This window comes from Neopelma chrysocephalum, unplaced genomic scaffold (genome assembly GCF_003984885.1).
Source record: "Neopelma chrysocephalum unplaced genomic scaffold, ASM398488v2 Primary Assembly neopelma1_24, whole genome shotgun sequence".
Classification (NCBI taxonomy): Eukaryota; Metazoa; Chordata; class Aves; order Passeriformes; family Pipridae; genus Neopelma; species Neopelma chrysocephalum.
Window position 1 is genome coordinate 33,381,050 of NW_020897693.1, and position 13,085 is coordinate 33,394,134.

At 43.1% G+C, this 13,085-nt stretch overlaps 1 protein-coding gene across 1 annotated transcript in view; it reads left to right on the plus strand.

Annotated features, from left to right (window-relative positions):
• Nucleotides 1-10,815, plus strand: part of LIN52 (lin-52 DREAM MuvB core complex component) — a 57,214-nt gene extending 46,399 nt beyond the window's left edge. Inside the window, exon 6 of the mRNA XM_027671408.1 lies at nucleotides 10,519-10,815. Within this exon, the coding sequence (XP_027527209.1) occupies nucleotides 10,519-10,709 (191 nt within the window). The 3' untranslated portion in view covers nucleotides 10,710-10,815. The remainder of the gene's footprint in view (nucleotides 1-10,518) is intronic.
• Nucleotides 10,816-13,085: the final 2,270 nt, after the last annotated feature.

Here is a 13,085-nt window from a genome sequence, read left to right on the forward strand (position 1 = left end):
CTTCCAGCTCTCATTAAGGGCAAGGTTGGTGGACGGGGAGGGGACTTGACCACATGGGTTGGCTAATGGAGCACAGTTACCGTTACTGTGCTAATTAACGGGCTCAGGAGGCAAATGTTTCTCCAACCAGCAGTCCCAGCAGCTGCACCTGGTGCTTCCAAAACCCAGCCATCCCACTGGGCAAGCAGGCAAACAAACGTGTGTACAAGCGGAAAGGAGGTTACCTGTGACACATCCATGCCATCCAAAAATACAGAAGAACCATTAAAATAGTCAACAGAGAGAGGGAAAGGGCATAGTGCTGCAGTAGCAGCAGGTCAAGCTCCAGCAGTCCCTTCTCCCCAAGTTACCCTTCATATAGAGGGCTGTGTGTCAGCTGCTGCCCCTGGAAAGTGGGTAGCAGAGAGACTCAAGGAATATATCTTCTGTGAGTTGTTTTGATCATCAGAGGTCCCAGTGTGGCCAGGAAGGGGAAAGCTGGAAAGATGAGAGGTGACATGGAGGTGAATCAGACTATCCCTCTCTATGCTGATGGGAGGTCTGAGATGGCAAGATGTATGTACATATCAGGATGTTTCTTTTGCTCCAAAAGACAGTTAGACAACATTGAAATGATTCACATAAGTTAAGGCAGGTGAAGAGGATGACTAAAGGAGCCATAGGAAATGCAAAAAAAAACCCCAAACATGCACTTATATGCCACTAGCCTAAAACTACTACAGTGAGAGTAGAGAGTGTGATGGCAGAAAGTGACCTACTACAGAGAGAGTAGAAAGAGTCAGAAGACAAAACAGGAGCCAGAGCAGGTCTGTAGAGTCACAGTGGCTGAGGTAGACTCAGCAGAAGGCAAGAACAGTGTGTGCTGAGGAGGCTTAGTGGAAGTGAGTAGTTTTATTAACTTGTCACACAGACTTTCATTTTAATGCATAGGTGTTTTGTAAACAAACAGAGTAATTGCTAATTGATGTTTCCAAAGTTATGCAATATATTAGCTATTAAGTCTGATTTGGATGTTGTGGTCATTCTAAAGGTCCTTAATTAATGTCTATGCATTAAACATAGTAAAACATAAAACTATGTCTTAAAGCTTTTAATTTGCTTTCTCTGTTTTAACAATGTACTCATTGCATGCACTTGTGCAAACTTGCGAACTGTTTTCAGTCATATTTGGTCAAGGCTTAAAGTTACAAGAGGTTCCCTCTTTTGTTTCTTGGGTTATTTGTCCCCGGTGGTGAAGCTGTTCCAGCAAGAGGGTTAGCTGTGTCTTCCCAAGGCTCCTGCAGCAGTCTCCTGTCATCATGGATGGAGCTTGAACTTTGCTCTGTGCTTGTGCCTCCTTATTTTTCTGTTTCCCATAGCTGTGAACCCAGCAAGGATCCTTCCGCTGTGGCAGCACATACAGTGTCCTTACCCTGCAGTCCTGCAGAGCTGTAAAAGCCTCTCCCTTTTAACTGGGGTTCATTTCCTACTGGCTGCTGTGATGGCTTGAATCTTAGGAGTCTTGATGCGGAGACTGATCTCCAAAGAGGGCTTGAGAAGTATCTTCCCTGCAAAGAGGTTTATTCTAGAAGGAGGAGGTATGTAATCCTCTTACTAAAACACAGAGAGGAAAGGAGAAAAGGTTTATTGCTCCTGCCTTACTCTAGTGAGCTGGCAGCTTTTATGCTGCCTCACGAAGAGAGAGAGGCAGAGAGAAACATCTATGAACTCCACCTGACCTGAGGCTCTCCAGTGGATGCTCAGTGAAACCCATGCCTCCACTGCTTTCAAGTGTCTCAGCAGAACAGATCTATAACCCTAGTGTCTGAAAAGGAAAAACTACTGCCTCTTATACCACATGGCCACTTACCTTGCCTTCCAGATGCTTCAGTTTTGGTCTTAGGAGGAATCCCAGATCAGTGACAGAAAACTAGAGACCATCACACTCATTTCAGTTTTTGTGCTCTGGAAGTTCAGGAGTCAAGTGACCTGCCTGAGTAAGGATTGGTGACACTTCCTGTGTCAAGCCTCCCTCAAGAGACTGGACATCACTGGCAGATGCCAGGAGAAAAGTCTCCAAGAAGACACATGACTGGATTTGCCAATTTATCTCCATTTCTTTGCCTGAGGAAATACTGGGGTCTTTGCTTGTTACACCTCTATTTTACTGGCCTGTCATCTTGCTGTATTGATAATGTCATGCCAAATTTCTGACTTCCACATACAGATAAGGATCGAGTGAGTTGGTTTTATGTCCTTGTGAGGAGGACATTCTGATGAAGAATATTCTTCATACAGATTAGCAGCACTCAAAAACATTGTGAAGAGAGGTGAAAAATATGCAGATGGAGGGAAAGGGTGCAACGGTTCCTTTTGGCCTTCACTGAGACCACCTGGCATTCACATAATGCTTACTAATTGTACAGTACCTGGCCTCTGGGCTGGAGTGGTGTTTGGAGGACATCTCTTTAGTAGTTTGAGTTATCAAATGCACCACACTAGTCATTTTAGTCATGGTGACCTCAGCAAGTATCAAAGCTTTATTGTGCTGTCATTCACAGAAACAAAAAATTAGGTGAAGGTCTCTGTTCTCAAGAGGTTATAAGCAGATGAAACCATAAGAGAGTGGGAGGAGAAAAGGAGACATCAAGATGTAAAGAGGCTTGTTAGAGGTTATCCAGCACAGTTCAAACCCTATCTATAACTTCTTAGCCACAGTCAAGTGGCCCTTCCAGTGCTTGCTGTCTGCCTTGTTGTTTCATTAAATACGTGTGGTTTTTAAATTAATAAATAAATAAAAATGCAAATGCCTAAGCAGCTGGCAGGCATTAGAAATTTAAATAATAATAAATTACAGTGCAATACCAGACATTTTAATATTTTTTTTAAGACCTGTAAAAAACTATTCTATGAATTTAATTTTTTAAGTAACTTTTTGCAGTGTTAAAGATTTAATTTAATTAATTTAAAACAGAACGCTAAAAATGAAGGTTTCTCACAGTGCTGTTAACTGCTACAGTGTGCACAGTTTACACATGCATTTAGGAGAGAGTGATGAGCATTACAGAGATCCTAATAATAATTATAATATCTTCACTAATGTATAACACTATTTTGACCTTGTACACTCATGCAGAGAGGGTGTAAGTGCTACTTTCCAGATTTCATGTAACTCCACAGTTGCTCCAGTCCAAATGTTTGTCGACAGACCAGGGCAGGAAAAATGTAATTTTCCTAATTCTGCCACATTGAAAACCTTGCTCTTGCTCTGATGCTCTGGGGGTCTGATCCTGCGTTAACAGAGAACATTATTAAAATGATCACTGCAGCTCTCTAGGGAGCTTAAAACTATTTGCTCTAGCAAAAGAGACATAATTTCTCTCATTCACTTCAATAGTTTGAAAACGGAGGAACTTGCTACAGTAAATATTAGTGTACCCCATTTGTATAATGCCTCTGGGTAAGGCTTACAGGAGTTTCACTAGCAAGTATCAAAATATTATCAGCAAGTTTTTCTGGTGGAAGATGATTGTGAAAATGGAGTGATATGGAAGACTGAAAGAAAAATACAGGTAAGTGAGAAGAATTTTAAAATAGGGTTCTTGGAGGACAGGAGACCAAGAGAGATGACAAAGCACAGTTTGGAAGACAGCAAGGCATGGGCAGGAGGCTGGAGCAAATGCAAAGGAGCAAAGGAGTCAGATGGTTACAAATGCAATTTAAGAAGAAAAATTATGAAAAAAACACAAGGGGAGCAAATAGGAATAGGTGGTGGGTTTCAGCAAGAAGGAGATCAGAGAAAAGCAGAAGTTTCATGAGCAGTGGAGTTAGAAAGGGAAGCATGGTGTTCCTTGTGGATGTGTCTCTCAAGACCACATCATGTGGATTCTCTAGATGCCTCCCAGAGGATATGCTCATACTTCATTAAGGGCAATCGTCGGATTTCTTTTTTGGTCAGCCCATTAACATAACAAAATGTACAGAAATGTATTACCTACACTCTGGAAGTTGTCTGAAATTGGCCTAGAGGTGCAAAAGTCATTGGGACACCCATGTACACCTGTGGATGGAGGCTGAGATTAGATGGTTAATAGCTGAAATTGCAAATGGACAGAGTGAGTGATAGAGAATGGGAAAACATTAGGAAAATGGGGATTTATGTCTACTATTAATGCATTTAATTTGCTTTACTGCCATTTCCTTTCCTGGTTTTACATTTTTAAAAAATGAATGAGGATCTATTTAAAGCCCTCCTTCCAAATCAGGCTAACTTCACTGTGAGTGTCTGCACTGGTTGTTTCTGGGGAGAAGAATCTCTTAACAGCAGTTTTGTCTCCAGCATGTGACAAGAGAGACTCCAGGAGCTCCCCTACCCGCTACACCATCAAAACCTGCTTGGAACCTTACTGAAAGCATATGTGGGAGACAGATCCTGCAAAAAGCCTTCTGGTCTTTCCACATTGGGGTGAATTGTAGCTGTATTGCTCAAACTCTCCTGTTGTTTTTCTGCTGTCCTACACTGCAAATTCCCATCTCATTGGTTCCTGCTGCAGTGATTCTCATCTGGTGTTTTCTAGGGACCTCCTCCTGACTATACTGTAGTTTGGACAATACTTGTATTTTTGCTGGGATCCAGTTTTATTTTCAGCTGGTCTATCCCACGTCCTTCCATATTTCACTCTCTTAACAAAATTTCCTGATTTCCAGGCAGAAGGTGTCATGTTAAGAGGTGTTAAATAGGACAGTACTGACTGCTGATCTCTGGGAGACCTCTCCCTCCAACACAATACCTTTTTATGCATCATTATCCTTTATTTGTGGGTCTCCAGCCAATTTTTCTTTCCATCTATTGGTGTAGCCAAACCCATTTGCATTAATTTTGAGTAGGATTTATCAAATCTGTACTAAAATCCGAATGTATCAAATCCATCATGTTCCCTTCATCCACTAATTTTGTAATTCTATTTTTAAAAGCAATCAGTTTTCTCCAGCACAATTTGTTCTTTAGAAATCCCTAGTGCTGATGCTTGTTTTCTGATCTCTAGGTGGTTAGTGATTTTTTTCCCCATTTTTAAAATTCTGTTATTTTACTGGCAATAGATATTCCTGAGAACTCCAAATTTCCTTTTTTTATTATTTTATTTTAATGATCAATAGCATAATTCCTTTTCTCTAATCTCTAGGCAGCTTCCTAGTTTTTGTAACTTAACAAAATTGTTGTCCATGACAAAAAAAGTAACATTTGTCATTTTTCTTGTAGCAAGTGAGTAGATGTCTCTTTGTCACAAACCCCTGTCCTGAAAACTTGAGTGTACAGGCAGAGTGCTATATATTTGATGAGCCAAATGTACTGTCAGTGAAACAAATGTGTGGATATCATTGACTTCTTAAGTGAATGCATTCAAGCTTTTTGCCTGGTAATATCCATTCTGGTCAATTGTTATTGCCTACAGAAGTATCAGGAAGGCATTTGTATGTTTTTTTTATTATAATGTTCATAAAAGTCTTTAAGATGAAATAAAAATATAATCCAAATAAGCTACATACATATTTGTATACATATGTAAGCTAAAGTATTATGGAGGGAAACTAACAAAAAGAACACTATCTGATCAGAGCAATAAATTAATTTAGTCTTGGCATTGGATTGAAGATCAGTCATCAAACTAATGCCAAAACAATCAACTTCTATAAATTCTGAGAAGCTGTCCTGCTAAATTGGTTATAAATCCCAGCTTGGAGCTATACCAAAGTAAACAGTCTCTGCTTTGAAATGGTGAGTATCTGATGTCTTTTAACGTCTAGCACCTACGCAACTTCAAAATACCTTTATTTGGGAGAAGGTATGGATAGATGCTCTGAATCAGTTGTCCCCATACTTCTTTCCTCAGACTCCCCCAGATCTGCAGGAGGTGCTGTTAGTGCATTAGTCAGAAGACGATGCACGGGCAAACCTTTTGCTACTTGTGCTTGACTTCTGCTGTTATATGGCAGATCACCCAATACTCCCATGCCAGTCCCACATTTACCAAAGGGCCCTCTTCACTGGACTCATGGTCCTTGCTTGGATGGACAGAGAGGTGGGTCCTAGGAAGGAGAAATTCACTTGGTGTCTTTTTTCAAGGTGACCAACTGCTCTCAGGGACTACAGGAGACTAATCCTCCCAGTGACTTACTGATCTAAAAAGAGAAAGGTTTCCTTCTCTTTGGTTCTCATGGTTCACACTGTCTTGCAGCATCTTCAAACAAAACAGGTATAAAGTCGCACTTGGGACTTTTCGGTTTAACTCAAACTAGTTTGCAACAGATCAGCACTGCTGTGCATGAACATAAACAGTCTCATGTAAGCTAAATGTTCAGAAACATTGTTTATTTTCTACATCATGGAAACTGATGGCTTTTGGCTCTCCTCTCACCTCAAAATGTTAAAATGCAGGACATATAAGAATAAGGTGGTTTGTTCTTATTTGGGTCAGTCAAATGTCTTGCAAAATTCCAGCATTTAATGGAAAATTTAATATAAAATTCCTATAGAAATAATAGGAAAAATACTACACAAAGGTCAATCATTCAACATTTATTCATCTGCAGAATAAAAACACATTTGGGCTAATGATAAATTTCACAATTGCTATTTCTTCTGCTAACATAAAATGAGATAAATGTTCTTATTTTTCTTGCAAACAAGATAATTACAGTGACGTTCTTACTCCTGAGCAAGGCAATTGGTCAGGTGGCTTCTCTTCTGAAACCCAGATACTGATAAAGAATTGTTACTTAACAGCTCTACAAGGTGAAAGATGTTCAAAATTATATAAAAGGTCTGTGCACCTATGTACACTCTTCTGCTAACTGGCTTCTCAGGCACATGAAGCTAAACACATATCAGTAATTTGTGCATCATGTAATGCATTTGGGTTGAAACTGTAGAATTTTGATCCCAAGGTCTCATTTAAGCTTACAATACGGGCTGTTTTTCTGGTGGTTGGGAGTTATGTCACTTACATAGGCAGCACCTGAAAAATACCTTTCTTCGAATGTCAGAACTGGAAAGTTGACCTGCTTAGTGTACCCATGGGATATCTGTGGCAGTTCTTCAAGCTGTTTAGCAGGATCTTGACCTAAAATTCAGCCTTCTAATTGATTTGGGAGAATTGTCATCCAGCCTCTGCAGGGCAGGTGCCAATATACAGATGTAAAAACATGGGCATATATATATATATATATATATATATATGCAGTAGTTATGACATGGATTTTAAAGCAACATTTCATCAAGCTGCTGTTGTTGGCATCATAATGCCTTGAGTTCCTTCACACAGACTGTGTATGTGGAACAAATTTACTTCTGGAGCCAGACTGAATAGAAAGAGCTTATTTTTGGTGGCCACTTGCTCTTTATGTTGCAGAAGAAATTCTTAGGTAAGAAAAAGACCTAAGAAGCTCTCCCTCTGGCCATTCATACTCTTTGAGCTCAGAGCAGTCCTCTTGGCCTGTTGTATTATCTCATGCTGCAGTGGTACCCAAATTAAATGGAGACATTGGAGAAGCAGCAGGTTGCTCTTTAAAAAGTCACTGATCACAGATAGTGTTGTGGACAGGTTCAGACACAGCTTCAGCTGCAAATGCACCATGAGGTACACATTATGGCTGGACACGTGGTGCGGGGATGTTAGTGCTGAACAATGGCTTGTATCTGCCAAAGTGGAGAAGAACAGATGAAGAGTCAAGAAAATCTTAGTGGTTTAGATCTAACACTCTTCCTCCTGAAATGCCCTGCGCTCTGTCCAAAGAGGAAAGCAATGGAAAGGGTATCGCAGAAGCAACAAGCCATGTCGTCAGTCCACATCTGAGCACAGTTCTCATCCACAAATAACAAATGACTGCTTCACATGATGGCCAATGCAGCAGTTTAAACTGGCCCAGGCATCAGCAACTGCATGCTTGCCACTGCTTAGGTAATGGTCAGAAGTGGGAATATCTTACTCTATTCCTTGAAATCATGAAACTTTCTTAAACACTGCAACCTGCTAGAAGTCCAGATTGCTTTCCAAAAATGGTAGAGTTGTGTTCCTCAGAAAAATTATTTGTTGACACCTCCACCTCATTTTTTTTGGATTCCCAAGAGCCAGAGGATTCCAAAGCCAAAAATTCTGTGATAAAAAGCAAATTAAACTCAAACAGGTTACCCCGTCATCGATGACAGCAATAATGTCCATCCTGTTAACATATTTAGAAAGCTTGTGTGTAGTTTGTGTAGGGATTACTTGCAGTTATACTACTGTAAAACAGACTACAGGTATTACACACTTCTCTTTGAGTACTGGTATCTTTTCCAACTTTTTTCTTCTGCAGCATCCACAGACTTAGTACAAGAAGGAGTTGGCCTAAATTTAATGAAATTCTGGATGTTCCAGAGACCTGTATTCAAATACCAATAGCTTGTCATGAACATATACCAATAACAAGTCTCCCTGGCTGAAGTGACATCAGCCTAAATCAAAACATACTGTTATAGAGTGGGTTTTTCTGAGGAAGCACCTCTCAAGTAAATGATCCTGTGCTATCCTGATCCACAGATCAGTATGACAATCCTAGGGAGGCTACTTACCACTCCCTCAAGGATCATATCTGTCGCTGCCTACCCAGAGCTTTACAACTGTGTAAAATTTCCTGTTGCTAGAACTAACCCCCTAAGCCCAGACTCAGCAATTTCAATAGAAACAGAAGGAGCTCTTGACTCAAGTACCATAGAATCATGAAGGCTGGAAAAGACCTCCAAGGTCGAGTCCAAATGTTAACACCACCAGGTCTACCACCATATCCCTGAGCAGCCCATCTACATGCTTTTGGAACACTTCCAGGAATGGTGAGTGAGGCTTCTGGCTTCCAGAGATTTCTTGGGAATTCAGGCAAATATTCAGTGTCAAAAAGGAAGTTTTCCTAAAGCTTAGGCTTTGGAAGAGTCATGGTCTTCATGAAACATTCCTTCTTCTGAAAGGCACCCAGTGTCACAGTATGGCATTTGGTGGGTGAGGCTTTCTATAGCAAGAGAGAGCTGTAAGGTTTAGTAAAACACACAGGATGCACTTTTCCTATCTGGATCTACCTCAGACATCCTGTTAAATGTGGGTAACTGCTAAATATACTTCAGTCCAAGTGCTCCATATATAAGCTGATGATAACATTAGGTGAGCTCATTGAGAATTGTATATAGTTATATGTATCCCTGGAAAGAGGAAGAAATTCACGACTAGGTAGCCCAGTGCTATACCTAATACTTAATACCATCATACCAATGTACAATCTTTGTATTTGCACTAGAAAGCAACAGCCTTGCAATAGTCAAGATGAGAAATTGCCAAGGTTTAGCCAATTTCAACAATGGATTTAGAGAGAAAAACAGGAAACTACCTGTCTGGCCTCCTCCAAATAACTCCTCTCCCAGGTTCTAAGTGATAAATGCCACTATAAAAATAGTTGGGGTGTTCTCCTCTCAAATGCAACTTAAATTATGGACACCTTCTCCTGAAAGAGACGGACACAGGAGAGGTTCTGAGCAAGTGAGCAAAATTTATTTGTCACAGGGGTCCATTTGGCCTCTGTACAATGAATCATCACCCAGTCTGGGTGTTTTTAGGGTAGAAAGAAGGAACAACAAATGGGAGAAGGGTATTAAATAATGATTGGCATTGAGACCAGTCAGCTTTACCCAACTCTATGAAATGTAAATGAGAGCTTAAAAAATGAAACCCCAGTACATTTCAAAGGGATAAAGGGCAGTGTATAAGTTAGCCGTGGAATGCAATAGCAGGATATAAAAGCAAGTTGTTTAGTCAGGTTTCTAAAAGCCACTATCAGCAATATGCAGATGAGACACCTGTATTTTTCATCCTTTTTAATCACACCAAGAATGTGAGGATGGCACAGCACTTTCAGAGGAGCCAGAGGCAGGAGTAAGGCCAAAATAAGGCAGTTAGAGATGATGCCAGTGGGTGAAGTGTTTGAGAAGGCTCCAGCTGCAATGCAGCTTCCTCTGGCTGAAGAGCCCCAGTGGTCAGGTCAAACTGCGATTTATGATGATTTTTTGGATTCTTCACTGCACTTCCATATGTGCACAGAGGAAGAGTTGTCTGCAATTTTGCCAGAAGATCCCATTCCTTTGATTTCATTGCCTGAAGCAGTGCAAAGTACCTTGGTATGAAGCCTGTGGCTGCTCACTGTGTCACTGTGTCCCGTAGTCATTCTGCTCACCAGTATGGCTTACTTCTCATTCCTCCTCTCTGCCACTTCCTGCACTGGCTTACCACTGAATCCTGATCCAAGCTTAATAATTAGTCATTATATCCCATGATGTACCATGTCTAGGGCAAGACTTTCAGAAGATGAGATGGAGTCCAAGGGTGGTGAGCACTCCCTCAGCAACAAGAAGCCATCACAAACCTTTGTGACCTTTCAAATACATTTCTGCAGCCACATCTTGTCTGACATAATTAGACAATAGCCTTTTAAAAAGGCATCCTCTGCCCCTCTCCTCAGCATTGCCAGGAACATCCCAGACCTGTGAGCTGCCTGTCCACAGGAAGAGAGGACACAAGGCGAGACCTCTGGCAGGTGTCAGTAATCTTCAGGTGACCTGCCTTGTGCTTGAGGAAAATGGTGAAGATGGTTTTACGGTCAAGGTCCTGGGTTTGGGGCTCAAAAAGCCAGATTTATCTCTTAAATTTTGAATGTGACCTTGGTTATGTCATTTAGCCTGTCTCTGTGCAGGGATCCCACCAGTTGCAGAAAGGTGAGATCAGGATACATTTGTAAATCCAGAGGACATGCCCAAATTCTCCACTGAGGGAGGTTGATAGGATATTAGGGAAACAGCATGCAGTAAAAAGCAACTGAGAAGAGTCTTACTGAAGAAAAGATTCCCTGTTTTCAATCAGTAGTTGTATTGTCTGATGTAAATATGAAGTGACTAACAATGCCTTGCAGTGACCTGCTGTACAATAAGCATGGATGCTTGCAGCACACCTGCAGCTGCTGTGGGCTCCTATTGCGGTGATGGACCTGTAGCATCCTTCCACCCTCATGCTGGGGCCATGGGCATGGTGGGGGACTGCTGACCGAGCCTACAGGGAGCTGCAGCCTTGGGAGCCATCACTCCATCCACATCCCTCTCCCCTCCTACCTGCATGCTTGGGTGTTTGCTCTCCAAGCCCCCCCCCCCCCATCACCGACCTCCAAAACCCCTCTCCCCCTGAAGCCTACTTTATCACCATGGGGAGCCTCCTGCCCTGCAGCATTCCTCATGCTGCATCCCCTCTGGGGGCGTTTGTCCTGCCTAGGGCCTGCACCCACGGCCCCAAGCATCCCATCTCCCACGGGCTGGCCTCGCTTGTTCCCATCCTGGGCCGCCCAGGTGAGTGGGCGGCAAGCGGTCACCGGAGGGGGGCTGCACATCACCTGACCCCCTCCAGCTGATTCCCTCAGACAGGACGTCAAGTTAATGAGCCCTCAGGCCTGTAATTAGCTGTCAATTACCTCAAATTAATCAACTCCTCGCCTAATTAAGCATAATCGGCAGGTGGGCAGAAAACGGGCCATTGTGCGGGAGCCATGAGAAAAGCATGGCTGGCAAACTTGGTTAGGATCAGCGGCGCATTCCCGGACGCTGCGCCACCGACACCCGGGCGCCCGCCCCGCTCGCGGGCGCCCCGGCCCCGCGCCCCCGGCCCCGGGCCTGCTGTGGGGGGCAGCAGGGACGGGGCCCCGCTGGGGCCAGGGACACTGCCTTTCCTGCCCCGCCAGCGCGGGGCGGCCCTTGGAGCTGCATGGGGGCCCCGGCCTGCAAAAAGCCATGGGCTGGGTTTGGGGGGGCGTTTCATTCTGCTCAACATCCGTACCACCAATGCCTTAGCGCACCATCTCGCCTTCCCCATTTTATCGCCCTGGTTTGCCGTGCTTTCTGCACTCCTACGCTCTTAATGTCTCTCTGAGAACGGGACTGAAACACAGCCTTCGTTCACTGACCCCGGGCCTCCTCAGTTCTGAGCACACCTACTTAACGTGACGATACACGTAGGTGGAAAACAGGGTTTCAGCAGCCATTAATTACTACCTATAAAAATGAGTCATACTGAATTAATTTTCGTGTGTAATTAACACAACCCAAAAAAAGCCCCCATCCATCCTCCAGCACTCTGTTTGGCGGAGGGGAGACATTCTCTGCTGAGGCCAGGGAGGGAGCAGGGCTTCTGCCAACTTTTGGATGTCACTGGAGTGCAGGACGCTAACTGCTCTGCACTATGCTGGGGGCTGGATCCTGCACCCTGCCCACTAAATTCCAGTGAGCACCAGCTTTATCTAAAGGCAAACAGAGCACGGTATCTTTCTGAACTGCGGAGAAGAATTGCTGGGGGAAATGCAATTTCATGATAAAAGTATTGTGCTCAATATTAAAGTGAAAGGTTTTCATTATGCCTAGAAAGTCTTTTTTTTTTTTTTTTTATGTAGCCAGATTATCACCCAGTGCGCTGGATTTACACTGCATTAGCGATTGTCAAGATTAGAGCAGAATCCCCAGATAACAAACAGGAACACAAGACATCAATTTATGACATAATAGTAATGCAACAATAATCAGAGTCGAAAGAAGGATGCAGTGGAGGGTGAGTTGGATATCTTGGCTCTGAAGAGAGAAGCTTCCTGCACTGGAGTGGCTTTGATCAAAAATCCCCCTGTTACGTTCACAAGGATAATTTTATACTTATTTTTCCTCATAGAGAGGAAAAGCAACAGCCCAGCACAGGTCTGGTGAAGTTGATGCATGAAACCACCAGCAATTAGTAGGGCAAGTTAGGAGATGCAACATTCCCCCTTGACCCTCTTAAGTGTCTATGCAGGTCGCAAAAGCCTCCTGGACCTCCCAAAAGAGGGTGCACATAAAACTTGGCATTTCTGTGCCTGCAGCTATTTGGAACACAAGCCCCAGGAAGAGAAGCTGCAGGCAGCCCCTGCCCTGCAAAGGGTGTCATCAGCTGGTGAGAGAGAGGCTGCGGAGTTGCCATGCTGGGGAATGAGCCGGATCCTGGCAGCTGGCCTGGCCCTGAGGG